Here is a 19,487-nt window from a genome sequence, read left to right on the forward strand (position 1 = left end):
AAAAGAGCAGAAAATACAATTGACAGCAAAGAAATACAGTTATAGAATGGTGACGTGACAGCAAGCATGAACCAGGGAGAGGTTAAAACTAAGTTGTTTGGAAGGCAAGCTTAAACAGATGGGTTTTTAACTGTGATTTGAAGGATTGGATAGATTCCGACGCACGGACATCAAACGGCAAGCTGTTCCAGAGTTTTGGTGCGGCAAAAGCAAAAGCACGATCCCCCTTAGTCTTCAGTCGAGACATTGGTTGCATTAAGAGCCCCTGGTTAGAGGATCTGAGTGCTCTCGTGGGGACGTATAGATTAAGGAGGTCGATCAAATAACTGGGTGCCAGGTTATTTAAAATTTTAAAAGTGTATAAAAGAATTTTAAAAACGATACGGTATTTGACAGGGAGCCAATGAAGGTTGGCAAGGATGGGTGTGATATGGTCACGTCTTCTGGTGCCGCTTAGAAGGCGTGCTGCGGCGTTCTGGACTAACTGCAGGCGTTGGATAAGGGAAAGATGGAGACCTAAATAAAGAGAGTTACAGTAGTCCAGTCTTGAAGTTATGAAAGCATGAATGAGCTTTTCAAGGTCATTGTGTCGTAGGTAGGGCATTGCCTTGAAAATTTGGCGCAGTTGGTAGAAGCTGGTTTTCACCACTGCAGCCACTTGCTTATCTAATTTAAGGGAACTATCCAGCACTACTCCAAGGTTTCTGACAGTAGACGATAGATGACTGGCATAGGATCCTAAGGTCTCCGATAGCTGATTCAAAGGCATGTGACTGTCAAAGATGATAATTTCTGTTTTGTTTTCATTAAGAGTGAGGGAGTTGTGCAGTAGCCAGTCTCTAACATCACACAGACAGTTGAGTAATGGCAATAGCGGGGACTGAAGATCCAAATCCAGTGGAAAGTAGATTTGGATATCATCCGCATAACAATGGAAAGAAATATTATGATTTCTGAAAATTTGTCCCAGGGGTAGCAAATATAAAGAGAACAGCGTAGGACTTAACACAGACCCCTGGGGCACACCACAACGGAGGGGTGCGGAGGGGGAGGAATGATTCCCCATAGAGACAGAGAATGACCTCTCAGTTAAGTATGATTTAAACCATGCAAGTACTTTGCCTTTAAGGCCAACTACATGTTCAAGCCTTGAAAGGAGGATGTCGTGATCAACCGTGATCGAAGGCAGAGGACAGGTCTAAAAGAACTAAAACCACAGGGCGCCCGTATCAACAGTTACGAGGAGGTCATTAAAACTCTCAGTAGGGCTGTCTCGGTACTGTGGTGAGGTTTAAAACCAGACTGGAATTTTTCATTGATTCCATTTGCCTCTAAGAAGGATTGCAGTTGCTTAAGAACAATTTTCTCTAGGACTTTAGCCATAAAAGGAAGTTTAGAAACCGGCCTATAGTTTGAGAGGACATTAGGATCAAGATTACTTTTCTTGATAACAGGTTGGATGACTGCATGTTTGAACACAGCAGGAAAGCAGCCTGATAAGAGTGATGAATTCATTAAAAGTGTGATGCAGGGTCCTATAGTGTTCAGGGCATTTTTAATAATGCGAGAGGGAAGCACATCGTGACGTGAGTTAGAGTTTTTCGTTTGACCTATTATTTCCTTAAGAGTTAGAAAGGATACAGGTTCAAACTGTTCTAAGACCGATGAGGGTTCAGATGTTGAAGATGTGTCTACAATGGGTAAATATGATGATCTTAATGCTGTGATTTTATCTAAAAAATAGTTTAAAAATTTCTCACATAGGGCTTGGGAGGTCTCAGTCTGAATGGCGGAAAGTGGACTTATCAACGAATTAAAAATGCTAAAAAGAACCTGTGGCTTATGACTATTAGTCGCAATGATCTCCGATAGAAAAGAGGCTTTTGCGGTTTTGACAGCCTTCTGATATTTCTTCAGACAATTATTAAGTTTTTAGACTATTTTTGATAACGTCCATCTGTATGTAATGCATAATGTACATTTTGAACTTTTTTAATAGGCTTTGTCATTTCTCATCTCTTTGTTCAGTTTCTAAATCCATTTGTGGTGGTTTCACTTGGAGTGATGGTGACCTTGAAAGTTGCTGTAGTATGTCTTTGATGCTGGTTGGCACCTCTTTATAGAAGTTTTGAGTCCTTTTCTGGTTTTTCATTTGTTTTTAGACCTTTTAAGTTAATGTTTTATTGTAATATAGTAATTTTTCATAGACTCTGTTCATTCCTTTGTCATTGCTACCCATCTCTTCTTGTATTATTTTATTCTGTTTCCAATTTTTAAGACTGTTAAAATCACATGCCAGCAATTAATTTTCCCAAAGGCTCACATGGGAAACTGCTGCTTGTAAGAGTAGCTGTTACAATTAGGCAGTGAAGATGTGAAATGGGCACAGTAAAAATGCCAAGGTGTTGTTGCAGTTTAATCAACATTGACAAAAACTGTTGCAAACCAAATATTCATGTTTTTGCAAAACAAGGACTTTTAACATTATACAAAGTGCTAGTGCTATTTTACTTGTAGTTGAATTATATAACCTGCAGTTTTTTAGTCCTTTTTTCTTCTTCAGTGAGCGAAATCAATGTCTGAGGTGAAAACACAAAGGACGGTGACATCAACAGCATCTGCTTTCCATTCTGCATCTGAGAGCTCTGGAATGTCCTTGCCTTTCTTCTCACAAAACTCAAATTTCAGCTCTCAGGTCCCACACTCTGTTAGCACTTTGGCCAGGCTGAGCCACCTGACAGCTTTCTCATGCATCTACTTTAAAAACGCAACAGTTTTTCACAGCCCCAACTTATTGAAGCATGCAGTTTCCCCCATGAACAAATCACTCCTGTCGTGGTCCCTTTCACTGAGTGCATTGCTGCCATCCCCTTCGTAATCTCAAACTCTTTAACTGGACTGTGTTGCAAACATTGCAGCTGTCATCGAGGACAAAGACGAAAATTTTAAATTGTCCGCTGTATGTGAACTGAAGTTCCAGATTTCCCTCAATGTCTTTTTATGGCATAAGAGTAACAGAGTCCAACAAACATGGGGTTGTCAAAGACTTTATCAGTACAATGCCCAGATGTGGTTTATAGGAGTTTTTCTAACTTTTCATAGACTTTATTTGTCCCTTTGTCATTGTTCTGCATCTCTTTGTGGAGGTGTGGAGGTTTACTTGCACCTGTAGTCATCTTTTAACTTTCTGTACTTGTGGTTTTGATGTAGATTTACATTTCTTTGGTGACCTTTTGGGGGTTATTTGACATCCCTTTGTGAGCACTGGAGAACTACTCTACTTTTAGTTAGTTTGCAACTCTTTGTGGTCTCTTTGCATGTCCGAATAGATGTTAGATTTTATTTCTCATATTACATGTTAATAGTGACTTTTGGCCCAGAGATGTACAGAGAGAGCAGTGTTATTATTTATCAGTCTGTAGTTTTGCTTTGTTTTTCCCATTCCGGCATGTTTCCCTCCTCATGGGAATATCAGCTGTGTTATCCAGCTCTGCTCTGACAGGTGACGTCTGCGAGTACATCTCATGAAGATAACACATCACATCGACCTAGATGATGAATGTGTTTATGTCTGTAAATAGCTTTTTCTGCTTTGTGATGATCTTCTGTCTTCAATTTGTTTTTTGATCTAGCACCTGTACAAGTTGTTTGTCTGCGCCCAGTATACCTGTTCAGCAATCCATCAATGATTACTGGACTCATAACATTTTGTGTCACAGAGCATTGCAATTTATTTTTGCCGTTTGTGCCTGTTGGTTTTTATTGTATATTTTCTCTTCTTTACTTTGCATTGTACCGTTACTGTTTTCCTCTCTCTGTCTCCACAGCTCTCTCTCTGGCTCTGTTTGTCTATTTGCTTCTCTCGCACAGTTTTTCAAAGGATTACAGTGAAATTTGAGGCTAAGGATTATGAAAATCAATGCTGTGTTCAGTTGCAGTGAGGTTAGCTGCTAAGGATTTGTACACAACATGAGGCAGTCAGTGGATATGTTGTCCTCAGCTGCTGTAAGTGTTGAAATGTGTGTAAAGTGGCCTTTTCAGTTGGGAGCCCGCAGACAGTCTGGAGGTGGGGAGGCTTTGATGGGAGGGAAATCGCCAGAAACTAATCAATACTACACATCCTGCTAGGAAAGTACTCTCTCACACACGTTGTGCACAGACTTGGGTATAGTTCACACATTTGCACACACACTGCTACCTTTCATTTAACACTTCTTTACCCCTCTGTACCTCTCAGCAGCATGTGTGAAGGAATGGTTTGGTGTGTGTGAAAAGGAGAATGGGGAAAACAAGGACTATGGCAAAGCGATAGCTGTCTTCTTTATGCATATGAGTTATTGTGCATGCCTGTCTGCGGGTAGCACTAGGATGTGTTGACGCACTGCAGTCTGGTGGTATAGTGCCTATTGTGGAGAAAGTGAGAGGCCTCATTAAAAATGTATGGAGCCCAGATATCAGCCACCGACCAACTGCGGCCTCTCGGGATGGACAACAGTCTGAAAGCGTTCTACGATGGGAGATGGGTGGTGTGCATGTACACATGTATATGACCGTGTTGTTAAGCCTATATTGTGTTTTTTGGTGATGGATGTCTGGAAACTTGCTCTCAGTTCAGAAGCTGGGAAGACTGTGCTTTGATTCTTTGAATCTCGCTGCTTCCTTTCATGCTGAAACTGTTCCCATTTAGATACTTTTTATGATAACGCCGGCACTATAATTGTAAGCCTAATCTTGTCTTTAGGGCAGCTTTTGCAAAATTAAAGCCTGTGCTGTATAATCTTTAAAGGTTAACACAAATGACAAAAATATTTTTTTTCACTTGCCTCCAGTGGTATCTAGCTATGCAGATAATTTGAGCTTGATTGCTGAGAGTCCTGCTTGTAAATTCTGTATCCACCTTAATGCATTGGGATGTGTAATAATCATTGTCTTGATTTGATTGTATATAGAAGACGAACACAACCACTGTGACTACACCCATTTGGCTTGGGAAATCCACACGTTATTCTTTATTCCATTACAAATGTTCCAAAAGGAATCAAACTCCAGAAACATGATTAACATGTCCAATCTAATTCAGTTCATTTTTATTTATGTAATGCCATACTGCGCATTTTGCAAGTAAATGAGGCCTAGAGTTGGACACCCCTAGTCTAAGGGAATTTACTATAACTTTATATATTGCCTCTGGGCCTGAGAAGTGAAACCTATGTGGAAGCACCTTAAACCTGCATTCTTTCTTATGATTTCTTTATCACATGGCAACTCTCCTGTTTGCAAAAAGAAGTGCAGTTGTGTAGAAGTCTATAGAAAAAACAGGCCCTCAGTTACACTGATTCATGCCCTCAGTAAACACGTTTCCGAGGAGTCTGTGCTTGCAGTTTCAGATCTTACTGAATACAGCATAACGCTCATTATGTAAATCATGGTCCCCATTAGTGTAGAATATGATTTAGGGCAGGCCAGCTAAGCTTGAATGTGCAGTGTCTCTCTCATTATTAAGATCCAGCACAAACTCGTGACACCTGCTTTTAAAAATCTAAGATCACAGTGGCCAGAATGTTAAGTTGCCAGTCGAGGAAATGCAGTTTTTGCTATTTCTGTGTCTGCTTTATTTTTCACTCCCAGGGGTTGCTTCTTGATCTTGTCCAGATCCATAGTCCATTATGTGATACAAACTCAAAAGGAAGTGAAAACTAAACTAAAACTAGGTCAGTATTTCATCAGTTATTAATCAAACACATACGCTGCTAACGGCATCCTAGCTTGTTTAGCTTGCCGTACGATGTAGTTCTTTCGTATTTGACGTCAGTCAGGAAGAGTTTTAAAATAGCATTAGCTGCATTCGATTCACACACATTTCTGAAATGACATGTAGAGTTCTGCTGGTATATTTTTAAAGCTACTCTTCATGTTGCAGGAGGAGAAGTCTGTGTCAGGATTTCAGGCACTTTAGTATATGGTACAGTGTGACATTTCTTTGTAATTTTTCTATCTGAAAATGGAGCTAACTAGCAAGAGAAGGTTGTTTGGTGCACACACGCCAACAGCAAAAACAGAGTGAACAGAGAGGGTTTTCTTCATTTTGTTTTTTACAGCTATATCAACTTGTGTGTCATGTCTGTGGTTGTGCATAGATTCAGACTGTTATTTTTGCACCCCTAATTGGAGGCGAAAACTGGCCTTTTTTCTTGTCATTGGTGAGAAATAGTATTTGGAATCACAGCGTTACAGTCTCGTTGAGCAGCCCTCAGTAGTGGCGGGTCATTCATAGTTGTGGCAGCTCACCTTCAGTGTCATGTGGGATTTTGGATGTCGGCAGCCTCAACACAAGCGCGTCCTCTCTGATGCATAACGAAGCCTTTCTTCACATCATTCTTACTTTGCTGATCCATCATTACAACAGTAGCTAAGCGCTGCCACACTCTGCTGCACGGTGTTTCAATCAACATCAATGTCAGCAGTACGAATCATCGCGGCTGATTGTCAAGGTGTGTGTGTGAATGCATGTGTGCGTGCGCGCGTGTGTGGGGGCATCTGTTTATGTGTTGGCGGGCGCCCATGTGGGCGTGTATGTAAATGCTGCTGTAAGACAGCTGAATGCCTGTGCTTTACTGAGAGCTTGGCACCAGGGGAAAATGAAAAGGCCGGGAGAATAATGACAGATTTATAATTACAGAATCTTGCGTTCAGCGCTACTCAGCAGCAACTGTCTGGGGAAGGCAATCTGGCTGTAATTTCTGCTGATCAGGCCTGTCACAGACTTAAGGGTCACACTACACTAATGCCAAAATACACACACAAACACACAAATATGCACATGCACGCAGGTGTGCGCGGCGCTTCGCTCTCGCTGTCATTTATGCAGATGTCAGGCCGGGAGAAGAACGCAAACAGACACACAAACACAGAACGTCTCGCACTGAAATTTAATCGAAAATTGTGGCGCGCCAGCAAATTGCCTGGTTAATTTGCGAGCGCTAAAAGCATCAAGTAAGCTCCAGATTCCCGGAGAAATGGATGTTTTTCAGTCTGCCGCGAAAACACTGCAGAAACGTCAGCTCAGTGGAAGAAAGCAACAAATTCATTATGTAGAGAAAACAAACTCGACTAATTTTAAAGGTGAAAGATCAGGCAGCTGCCTCGAATCTCGAGCCCATCATTATGATTTTGTGAATTTCTAAGCGGGTTTAAGTTTAGTTGAAGGACATTATATTAGCTTGTTATAAAGCCAGATACAAGAAACAAGCTGTTCTGCATAGTACAATGGCTTTTCTTCACATGCTATTTCAATGTGAAGTATAAGGCATTAGCATATTAGCATATAAGTTATTATTATTTTACATTTAAGCAATTTTCAATCTTATCTCCAATAAATTCCACATCCTACAGCTTGAATTGTGTGTGAGTGTGTGCTGTTTTCTCCACAACATTAAAATGCACTGCTTTGTTATCTACAGTTCTTTCATTATTAATTGCTTCCTGCCTTTCTAAGAGAACATCATTTGTCAGTCAAGCCCTCGGTGCAGCCTGTCTCTCTCTCTCTCTCTTTTTTTCTTTTGCAAAAGTTAAATACATTTGCTATTGTGTCAAATTGAATGAGCCGAAACCCCAGTTTGAACAGGATTACTATGCATGGTCCAGCATTCTGTCTGAGTGCAAATGTAGGGTTTTTTTTCTGTTTTACCTTTAATCCCTGAATGAATTTGTCTGCAGCAGCCAAACACACAAAGCAGCCTTTCCAGAATAAGGATTCTCTCATTTTTATTAATATTTCTGTTTTCATTTATTTTAGATTTTTGACTTTGATAATCAGAAGGTTTACTGTAACATGGATATTTGTTTTGTTCGTTAGGTGTGTCTGCAACATCGACTGTTCCCACATCAGCTTCAACCCAGTGTGCGCCTCAGATGGTCGTTCCTATGACAACCCCTGCCAGGTGAAGGAGGCGTCCTGTCAGAAGCAGGAGCGCATCGAGGTCAAGTACCTGGGCCACTGCCACGGTCAGACTCTCAAACACACACTAACACACTGACTCTGAAAGGCACAACAACACTTTCACAAACGCAGCGGAAGCCGTCAGTCTACCTTCATGAACAGGTGTTTGCGTCACGTTGGAGTGAAAACACGGAGGCAAATGAGGCATCGTGCGGAGCTAAATGCAGGCGGCGTGATTTTGCATCTCCCTCCAGCTGCAGTTCCAGCCACATTTCATAATTACAGAAAGTTTCACTCAATCAAATTTTGGAATGGTGTGGAAAGATAATCCTCAGAGCCGCTGCTGCTACATATACAGATAATTTTACACAAAGTTAATCCCTCCTTTTTTTATGTAGTATCTTTTATTTTGGCGCACTATTTCCGGGGATAAAGTTGTTTTTCTATTAATCTCAGTGCTTTAATCCCTAAACTGAGTTATAGTTCTAATTCATGTAGAAGACAAAGTCACACAAATGTGTTTTTATTTCATTTAATGTCATTTAAGGTTTGTGTGGTTTAAAACCTAAAATCAGATTAGTATATTTTTCTTTTGCCCTGGACTCATTCATTGTTTTGTATGAGTATTCTTGACTATAATGGAACTAAATGGTATTCATGTGGAGCTCCAACTAGCAATATATATAGCTATAGTTATAGATATGAAAGATTTGAAGCACCAGATTTCCATGGACCTTTTTTTTCCAAGCTGAATCTGCTCAGCCAGTCATGCCCTTAAAAGCGCTGTTCCTTTCACTTTAAAGTTTGTTAGAAAAATCTTTTCAGACTATCACAAAGATTTGAATTCAACCAGATTTTAACAATTAGCAATTTTGTTGCTATTTTGCTCATTCTGTTGAATAGTTGAAGGTTAAATTCCGTTCAAAATATCAAGTTTAGCAGACTTTAGACAACTGTTGTGATTTGAGCCTATATAAATAAAATTGAATTGAATTGGTGTAAACAACATGAAACGATGGATCCATCCAGCCTTGTATCAGTGATTCAGATTGTTGTTGGAGGTGTAATAGTGTGGAGGATATTTTCTTAGCACTTTATGTCCCTTAGCACCAACTGATCATCATTTAAATGTCCATCCATTTATGATCACAGTGTTTCATCTATTGCTTCCAGCAGGGTAACACACCATCTCCCAAAGCTTCTTCAGTCTGTGAAGTGAAGAATTAAGGCAAAAGTGGGTTCTACCCAGTACTAGCAAGGTGTACCTAATAATTTGTCCAGTGAGTGTATATCCATGCCCTGTAGACAGTCAACGCTTAGTGTCCTCACAGGTGAAGGCAGTACAGAGGTGCAGTGCTTAGCACTAACCTCTTAGCCAGAAAGTCTTGTTTTCTGGTCTGTTGGTCATCTGAACACTTTGCAGAGGTGTTGAGGAGAATCAGTGTCAGCCTCACTTTCCAGTTTATTGCGGCTCTCTTCTCATTATGTAACAGACTTTACTGCAGCCTGAGCTTGTCTGCACACTTTGTGGCTGGTCACTACCACCAACATTCACTTTACTGTAGTCGCAGCTAATTCCCTCGCACTCTGTGAGAGACTCACTTCCCACAATGAACCCACTAAGTCAAACTGAGTCACTCACCAGATGCAGTTAGGCTCTGTTAAGATGTTGAGTGAAGCACTGGAGATGGACGGCGTGCTGACGACCTTATTCTTACTTTAATTATGAATTTGTTGTATTGTTTTTATGGTGCCTTCTGTGGGCTGTATGTACACGTAAGACTGCTTTGCACTGAGAGCATTATGTTTTCCAAAAAGTCCATGGAGCTGTGAGAACTTTCATTTTGGAATTATTTTAGGCATTATTTCCAGTCTAAACAGGAATGCAACTAGGTAACCTTGTAGCTCAGCTGAGCGCAAAAACATGAGTGTTTACTGTCACAAAAGCTTCCTTTTGCAGATTGATACACCTGACATGTGTCGTTCGGTAGGGAAAAAAAGTTCATACATAAAGCAAATCCTGTTGTGAGTGCTTTTTTGAACCAGGTGATGATTTCTAGAAATAGTTACTGAGTTTTTAAATAAAGCTTTTTTAGAGGGTCATTTAGTTCCATTAAGTGAAAGAAGAGACAGAAATCTCCCAAACTAGGTGATTCACACCTAAACAATCTAAAAGAAACACTACAGGCTTTGATTCTGGAGTCAAATGCACCTTTTAAGATCTGTAGTTATTTTTTTTTTGTGTAAGAGACCGTTTGAGAGGTTCTGAGTACACACAGAACAAATAGGTCTTTTGAGAAGTAATGGGAAGTAAAGCAATCAGGGCTAACGAGCTCTGGAACACAAACAGAAATCTGTATTCCCTCGTGTTATGTCCTGTGGGTCAGACCACCCCGTTTGATTCTGTTTCAATCAAGGAAAAAGACAAATAGCATGAAATGGAGGCACTGAGACGACCTCATGTTAGCAAGGACTCACAGTGACACCCTGGCACTTAGATGGCTGATTATGCTCCACTTTCATGCTATTAGGAAACGGTTTCTGTAACCGCTGCTTGCTACAGTGGCTCAACAAAAAGCGCAGATAACCTTGCGAAGATATTGTTGAACCTCAGCGCCACAGCCAAATTTAACCAGATACTCGTTGAATCCACTGGAGCTGCAGTCTGTTGAGCTTGTAGCGTCTCGCCGCTGGCTACGTTTTAAAATTCATTTGTTTTCTTCATTTGATTTTTCTTAAGTGGATGTCACGCATACGGGACTTGAGCTTTTGAACTGACTGAAATCTTTCTGAGTCTCTTTTCTTTTACTGTGCCTCGGGTGTTCTTGTGAATAAAGAAATAAATAAAAGAGGAAAAATAAGAACTAAATTCAAAGTCACAGATCCAGCCACAAGTCTTGCATCATGAATCTGAAGAATGCTTTCACAGCTTCTGTTTGAGGGAACGATCGTACTGACCTCTGAAAAAAAAAATCAATCGCAATAAAATGATAATGATTTGAAGGTGATTTTGTCTAGCCATTGTGAAAAGTAGAACTCGATGCAGCGTCAATGAGGTGAGCAAAAATGCATTATTCCCTCTGATCTTTTCCACCCGACTCTGCTCCATTCTGGCCTTTGTTCGGTGTAATACATTAGGGGCGGCGGTTTCTGACTTGAAGAGAATGGCTCACATTTATACGCATTAAGCACACAGGCGCACACGGCACATGAACCTTTTGTTGAGATGATAATTCACATTCAGTCCTCTTTACCTGCAGTAGCATCACTGTGCATGAGTAACCTGCGATAGAGCTGTAGGAGAGGTTGTAGTGACCTGAGCTTAGCTTTAATGTGTCTTTGGCCTTTCCAGATGACATAATTGGGAACACAGGCGGAGATGGACACTTCGCACGGACCGACCCCACGGGTGAGTGCTTCCGTGATGGTGGCAGATAAGCACATAACATGTGCTGTCATTCAAAGATGAATTAGAATCGCTCCCAGACTTTCCTCTGTTCATCATCCTTTCATGTTTCTCACTTGTTATAATTCATCTCTTCCTGAGGGGCAGTGGCAGATTTTAAGGGTCTCGTGTTTTTGTAGGGGAGAAAGAGGAGACCAGGAATGGACTGGCCCGCGGTCTGTCCATCCCCTGTCCAGATCGCTATAAAAACTACTGCGTCCATGGAGAGTGTCAGTTCCCCAGCAACCTGGCTCAGCCTTCCTGCAGGTACACATGCACACACACAAACAAACACACAGGACAGAGGTTCGTAGGAAGAGGGAAAACAGAAAAACGACAATGATATTGCAAAGTGATAATACATGTTTTCGCACATGAACAGCGGACAACGTCAGGAGAATTAAATCAGGAGCTTTTTCGTGCTCCTCCTTTCTCACATGCAACACACTGCAGGAGATAGTCTGTTTCACAGATGCGTTCTCACTTCTGGGAATTTCATTAATGCTGCAGTCACACTAGCGAAAATAGGCATGACCAAAATCGTTGGGTTCATGTGCAGTGAACTTAGAATCTCTTTGCTTTTGAATTAGCTGCTTCGAAGACCACTCGCAGTCAGCTGCCGTCTTCAAAGCGACTTTGGTGCAGCGACATGACGCTTAAAAGTGGCAGTAAGATGGAGTTCATCTGCTGTTAATTTGCACTGAATGGGGTCAAGTTGGCAATTACACGCAATCTGTGGGTGATAAAACGGCGATTAAGTGTGATAAAAAATCAAAATCGCAAATCTGTTGCCATCTGTTGCAAATCTGTTGCACAGAAATTCACATTAACCGCTTACATTCAGAAGCCAGCCAGAATCCCAAAGATCTGAAAACATAATAAATTCAGAAATTTTCCACACATGGTCATGTAGTTGCTGCAGGATGGTCATTTAACTGTAAAATAACATGGTGGGCCTTTGGGTGGTCAGTTGGCTGCTGCAACTACTTGCAATCGGTTTCTGAATGCAAAAAAAACCCATCACTTTGTCCAAGTCACAGGTAAGATGTGCAGGATCAGTATACAAGCCAGACACTCACTGAATAACCCTGACCATGACCTGCTCTGTTGTTGCATGAGCACAACAGGTCACACAGACAGTGCACAGAGCAGGTAAAAGACTGTTTAATTTTTTATGTCAAATTATGATATTTGCACTTGTTTGGTTTCATTTTTGGGCATTCTTTAGGTTAGTATCGGTGCCTAAAGTAGTTGACCATTGTCTCATCATCTCCGTGAGGGTTTGGCCCCTGGCTTTTGACATTTGCTGTCACTGACTTCTTCCCATGACCACGAGATGACTCCCACATAAACTGGTTACTCTCTATCACTGGTTACCAATGATAACAGGCTTCTAAGCTAGCCAGTGTCTAGTGGAGGGAGCCTGTTGGTGGTGTGTTATGAGATTGACAACAAATGTGGTTTGCATCTTAAGCAAAGATACACATTTCACATTTCATGCTGCAACATTTGAAGACAAGTTTGATATTCTAACTTAAAAGCTAGCCAGCCCACCATTGTTTCCTAAATATGATGTACTTTTAGCAGAGTATACTGGATTGTAGATGGTATTAACTATTATTTATAATGAGAGAAATGGATTTTAAAAAGCTTCCCATTATCAATTTTATATTTATGTTAACTATTACGGTCAGAGCGTTAGCCATTTTCTACTTATCAGTCGAGCATACCGTACTCATTAGGTTTGCACTTAAACAAACAAACTCTACATGAAGCAAGATGACTCAGACCCGTTCTGTCTTTTTTATCACAAATTTGTTGTTCCTCTCTCTCTCTGTGATCTGCAGACACTAACAGGAAGTGTGGAATGTAAGACAGCTAATCAGCTGTAAAATTTAGAAAGTGCTAGAGCAAATTTATTTTTTAATCAGCCTTGTTTATTTTAAATGAATATAAGCCAGTGCGCTGAGAGCGAGAAGTGTTTAAGATCCCTCCTGCTGTAATGGTAGGACGGGCTGTTGACCAGTCAAATATGCTGCACTGCTTCAAATTAATCCCATGTTGGGTTTGTTGCTGCTTAATGAGGATGCTGGTGTTTCCATCCCCATGCTTTATGATCTAGGGTCTTATTTTGCGGTGTGCAAGGCTTCAGGTCTTGGACCCACAGACTTTGTGCCATCTGCAATCACACCTTTGACTGTGGTTCATATCCATACAGCACACAGTAAGAGGCTGAAGGGGGATATATACATATTAGAGAGGGTTGTGATTAAAGTTAAAAAAAAAAAGTGTCAGCTTCTGTCTTCAGCTGCAGCTGTGCTATTCACAGACAGGCAGGGATTTTTCTCAACTTAGAATGGGCCTTTGGGGAGGTGCACTCCTGAGGATGAGCGAGCCACTTATAATAAAGGCAGTGAGTCTGGTTTACCTCACTGGACAGAAATCAGTGCATTTCCTGCTATTTCTGGTCTTCTGATAAACAAAAACGTATCAAGATTTCACAGTATTGAAAATCATACCCTAGGGCGCTCTAAATATCCTGGTTATTAAGCTTGAGTAAATGGAGCCCAATTAATAAAACGCTTTAGAAAAATAATTTAATTAGAATGCCAGTGATTTTCCTTTGGCTCACAGCAAAAGTGGTTCGAGGGGATAGCCTGCATGTACGAAAAACCCTGAATAGCTTAACAAGTCCAAAGCCACTTCTCTGGGAATTCATATTGTGTCATATTGGCACAGCCTATGCCCGCACTGCCACAGAAGTGCAGATGGCGTGTGTTTTATTGGTTTTACTGAATTTGTATAATGATGGCAGAAACTTACAGTAAAAAATTAATAGTAAAAAGCAGAGTAATTTGCAGTATACGACTGCATCAATTGTTATATGATGCGATTTGAGTTTTAATCTCGCATCTAAGCTCGCATCATAAATGGTTACATCGTGTCATGAAATGTAACACAGCCATGACTCATTTGTAACGCACTTAACTTTTACTAAAAGAGAGAGTTGGAAAGGAGGTTTTATTTGAAAGATGTTGTAATCCAGTATCTGATCATAACCTGGATGAAAAGTCCCAACAGACCAGTTTGGTGTACTGTATGTGGAGCAGTGGTGTAGTCTATTTTACTGTAGTGGGCATGCTCCCTCCCAGTAATGTATACGCCAATGATGGAGCAGCACCTCATAAACACCACCAAACTCCCTAACGCACAGAATATACAGGCCAAGTGAGATAGATGTTCCACTTTTTCAATAGCTGTAATGATCTGACAGCTGTTGACATCCAACATATTCTATAACCATTTACGAGTCTGAAAGTCTACAATAACTGGTCGTAAATTAACTATACTCTTATTTGCATATAGTAATTGACTTTCAGTGTGTAATTCCAAATGCCTATATCATATGGGTGCATGCTGCTGTTGTGGAGAGCACTAAAGAAGCACCAGTTGCAGCATTTTGAAATTATCGGCTGGCGATGGCCTCTTATTCTTGGTTCTTTAATGAGCTAGTGTGCAAACTGCCATCTTATGAGAGTTGAGGTGGATTACATCTGACAAGGTGCCGGTCTAAACAAGTGACATATATATTTTTAGACTAGAAATAGTCACAAACTGTTCAGTTTTTAATAGTTTAATGACTGCTTGAAAATTGAAGTAAAATTAGCCTAGTAGTTAATACTATTATCATGTTTCTGTTAATTTGCAAAACAAAACAAAATCACTCAAATGAAAGTTCTGTCAAAAAATCCTTCCATCCACCATTTTTCTCAACTGGTTATCCAGTTCAGGGTCGCAGAGGGGAGGAGCCTATTGTAGCTGTCATAGTGTGAGAGGCAGAGTGTCACCAATCATCTTCATGTTCACATCCACAGCCATTTCAGAATCTCCAATTATAATCTCACATGCATGTCTTTGGAGTTCGGGAGGAAGCCAGAGCGCCTCGAGACCCCTGCAGGTTCAAACCATTTTCTAGGGTGCAGCCAAGGATTGGAAGGTCTCAGGTACGATGGTCTCGGATCTCATCTCTGCTTTTTGCAGATGATGTTGATCTGTTGGCTTCATTGACCCATTACCTCCAGATTGCACTGGGCAGTTTGCAGCCAAGTGTGATGCATCTGGGGTGAAAAGTAGCATCTCCAAGTCTGAGGACATGATTCTCAGTCGGAACAGGGTGGAGTGCCCACTACTGGTTGCCTTGTGAGTTTCTACCCCAAGCAGATGAATATCTTATCTAAGTATCTTGGGGTCTTGTTCATGAATGAAGGAAGAATGGAACAAGAGACTGACAGATGAATTAGCACAGTCATCAGTGATGAAGAAGCCGTTCCAGTCTGTTGTGTTGAAGAGAGAGCTGAGCATGAAAACAAAGCCGTCAGTCTATCAGTTGATATATTCCCACCCTCAGCGGTGGTCAGGTTATCTGGGTGGTGAATGAGAATGGAAACAAATGGTGGAAAAGAGATTCTTTTGTAAGGTGTAGAAGCTCAACCTAAGAGATCAGATATTCGGAGGGGACTCAGAGTCAAGTTACTACTCCTCCACAACGAAAGGACTCCATCACAATGCTGTGGGCATCTGATCTGGATGCATCCTGGGCACCTCCTAGGTGAAGTGTTTCAGACATATCTTACTGTGAGAAGTCCCCGGACTGAGATAAAATCTCTTACCTGGCTTGGGAATGGCTTCGTATGCCCCCAGAAGAGCTAGAGAGGCATGATAAGATGGATGGATGGATGGATGGATGGATGGATGGATGGATGGATGGATGGATGGATGGATGGATGGATGGATGGATGGATGGATGGATGGATGGATGAATGGATGGAGTTGTCACATTGTTTTATCATTTTTATTTTATTTATTTTTTTAGTTTTCCATCTTTGGGTGTAATTGTATAACTTGAGCACTCAGTTTTGTAGTTGGTATGCACACAGACGACTCTGTTGCCTGAACTTTGATCAGTGCAGTACAGTGCTCATGTCTACCTGCCCATTTTCTTTGTGACAAAAATATAGCCCAAAAGTAAAGGAAAAGGAGAACATATCCTGGGGCATTTTAAGCAGGTACAGAGAAACCCAGGCACTTTCTTGGTGCAGATGTGGTATAAAGCAGTATATCATGTGGTACTACACCAGTGATTTGTAGGGATGTGTGGTTACTTTGTAGCAGCCTAGTGTCATTTGCATGTAACTGTGTACAAGTGTGCATAATAGCTAGGCGCTCTTGTGTTGCTGTGCTCTAATCATAAACTGCAGATGTATCAACATATCTGTGCCGCTGCCTTCGGATGGCTGCAGGGGATTCATGAACTGAAGCAGAAACTTGAAGCAGCTGCTGATAATAGACACTTTAAGAAACTCTCACATTCAATCACAGATAAATGCAGATGGATTTACTGGCTTTCCTGCTTCATGTTCATTTATGATGTTGATATAAAAGTGATCAATTTAAATGATTTATTATTTTTATTAACCCTAAAAGCCTTATCCTGTTATTACTGCGCATTTGCTGGAAGTATTAAATTTGTTATTGTTGATCAAATCTGCAAAGTGACAGCAAAGCGACAGACGCTGCAAGTCATTTTGTGCCAGCTCAGTCAAATCTTTATAAAAGAAACATATTATATGTGGAAAGAGGAAACTATGAGTTATTTAAAGATTTGTGCCCTGTTTGAGATTTTTAAGTTGGTATTCACAGGCAGAAAAAAATTCAGCAATTAACAAGTTTAAACATTTCACACATTAAACACATGAGAAAAGTATTTGACCATTTCCTGATTTCTTAGTTTTTTGCATACTAACAAAAACGTAAATATTTTAGATCATCAAATAAATTGTAATATTAGCAAACATAACTAAAGTAAATACAAAATACAAATTTCAAATGATGGTTGACTTTATTAGTTTAGCCCCCTAAACTAAATAAGTGATTGTGTCACGCTTGACAACTGCAGCTGCTAATGAGACTTTCACATCTCACAACGATGCCGCATTGGGTGTGGTGAAGGTCATACCAAAGCATCTCAATTCGATTTAAGTCCAAAACCTTCATTTTGTTTTTTTTGAGCCATTCAGATGCGGACTTGTGTGTTTCAGATATACATAATCCAAGTTCACTTTAGTTTCAGGGCATGAACTGATGGCTGGACATTCTCCTTCAGGATTTTCTGGTAGAGAGCAGAATTCATCAGTTACAGCAAGTCCTCAAGATCCTGAAGCAGCAAAGCAGTTCCCCAGACCATCACACTACCACCACCATGTTTGACTGTTGGTATTATGTTCTTGTTATGAAGTGCCGTGCTAGTTTTATGCCAGATGTAACGGGACTCAAACCTTCCAAAAAGTTAAACTTTTGTCTAATCAGTCCACAGAGTATTTTCCCAAACATATTGGGGATCATCATCGTCTCTTTCTTATGTTGAATCATTCTTAGGTGTTTTTCTGGGTTCTTTTGTCTCCTGAATGAACGTTGGGCTGCCCACTCCTGAATATGATCACCACTGTTTCAGATTTCCCCAGTTTTGGTTAATGGTTCTCATCGTGGTTCGTTGGAGTCCCAGAGCCTTAGAAATGATTTTGAAACCCTTTCCAAATTGATAGATGTGAGTTTGACTTTGCTTCTCTGCTATTCTTGAGATCGTGGCTCTATGAATTGCTTTTTGAGATTGTTTAGCCCGCTTTACTTTGTCAGACAGGTTCTATTTAAGTGACTTCTTGATTCAACAGGTCTGGCAGTGATGAGCTATTGAAATTAAACCCAGCTTTCCAAAAAATGTGGAAAATCACAGTTAATTCATGATTTAACAATGGCAGCAATTACTTTTTCACACAGAGTCGGGTAGGTTTGAAGAGACTTTTTTTCCCTTAATAAATTAAATCATCATTTCAAACGTGTATTTTTGTGTTAACTCAGGTTACCTTTGTCTAAAAATAAAATTTATTTGACAATCTAAAATGTTTAAGTGTGACAAATATGGAAAAAAATGAAGAACTCAGGAAGAGGGCAAATATCTTTTCATGTATGTGTTCAGGTCGTGGCTTATGATACGATATATAATGTAAACCTCTGTACCAAATCAAACATATGGATCCATACAAGAAAGAGGCTGAAAGTATTATTATTTGCAGGTTTAACTTTCTGTGCTGAAAGTGTTAGCAGGAGGTAATGTCTCATAATGGTTTTTTACTCAAGCCACAACCTCCACGACTGAAAACTAATCCATCTAGTTAACCAGCTGGAAATTAAGTATGATCACTTGTGGCCCTAAATAACAGAACAGTCACAGCTAAAATTCTCAAAGCTGTTTGAAAATGGTAGTAGGTGGGTTTAAATACATCCATCTACTATATACAGTCTGTGTTTTGACTGTCACACAAGAAACAGCTCCAATTCTGTACTGAGAGAGAGAGTGCAGCATTTAGTTGTTTCAGCATTTAAAGTTGAAATTATGCACAATTACAAACTTTAGAGCATTTTCCTTTTTTGAAAATAAATTGATGCTTTCACTGTGTGTATCGAGCTCTCACTCTAAAACCAGAGTTCATGCCAAACCGTAAATTCTGTGCACCCTTGCGCCCCTATTTTGCAGACAGACACACCAGCTGAGAATTGGCCACACAGGTGCAAATTTCATATTCATGCAGGCACACAGAACACACTTAACACAGGCAGCAGAGATATGCATTTACAAAAAGGCACACTGAGGAATGATATTAAAACCCACCACCCACGCACCGAGCCAGTATACATGTGTGCTGCTCAGGTCTGCCATCTTTTACAGCCTGATAGTGTAGCAGCCAGGGGGTCTTGGTTTGTCTCGCTCGCGCTATCTTTCTCTACTTTCTCTCTAACCTCGATCGTCCCAGACGTTCTCTTTGCATGCTGAGCAGCCAGGGAGTGCGGAGGGTCTCTGCTGCCCCCTGATGGCTGTACAAGGCAAAGTCTGTATCTTAATGTGAAGGAAAGCGCAGCGGTCTCTGTGGGAGTGGTGCATGTCTGTGACTGTGTGTGTGTTTGTGCGTACACGAGTGTGGAAACCAAGCACAACCCCCGAACAGAACAAGGTTGCAATGTTCATCTCGTACGCTGTCAGGTCGAAGG

General features: G+C 40.7%; 1 protein-coding gene across 1 annotated transcript in view; it reads left to right on the plus strand.

Annotated features, from left to right (window-relative positions):
* The window catches only part of tmeff2a (transmembrane protein with EGF-like and two follistatin-like domains 2a), a 134,983-nt gene that overhangs the window by 109,531 nt on the left and 5,965 nt on the right, over positions 1-19,487 (plus strand). Inside the window, exons 6-8 of the mRNA XM_031757349.2 lie at positions 7,856-8,004; positions 11,292-11,348; positions 11,525-11,651. Coding sequence (XP_031613209.1) covers positions 7,856-8,004; positions 11,292-11,348; positions 11,525-11,651 — 333 coding nt within the window. The remainder of the gene's footprint in view (positions 1-7,855; positions 8,005-11,291; positions 11,349-11,524; positions 11,652-19,487) is intronic.

The sequence above is a fragment of the Oreochromis aureus genome, linkage group 16 (genome assembly GCF_013358895.1).
Source record: "Oreochromis aureus strain Israel breed Guangdong linkage group 16, ZZ_aureus, whole genome shotgun sequence".
Classification (NCBI taxonomy): Eukaryota; Metazoa; Chordata; class Actinopteri; order Cichliformes; family Cichlidae; genus Oreochromis; species Oreochromis aureus.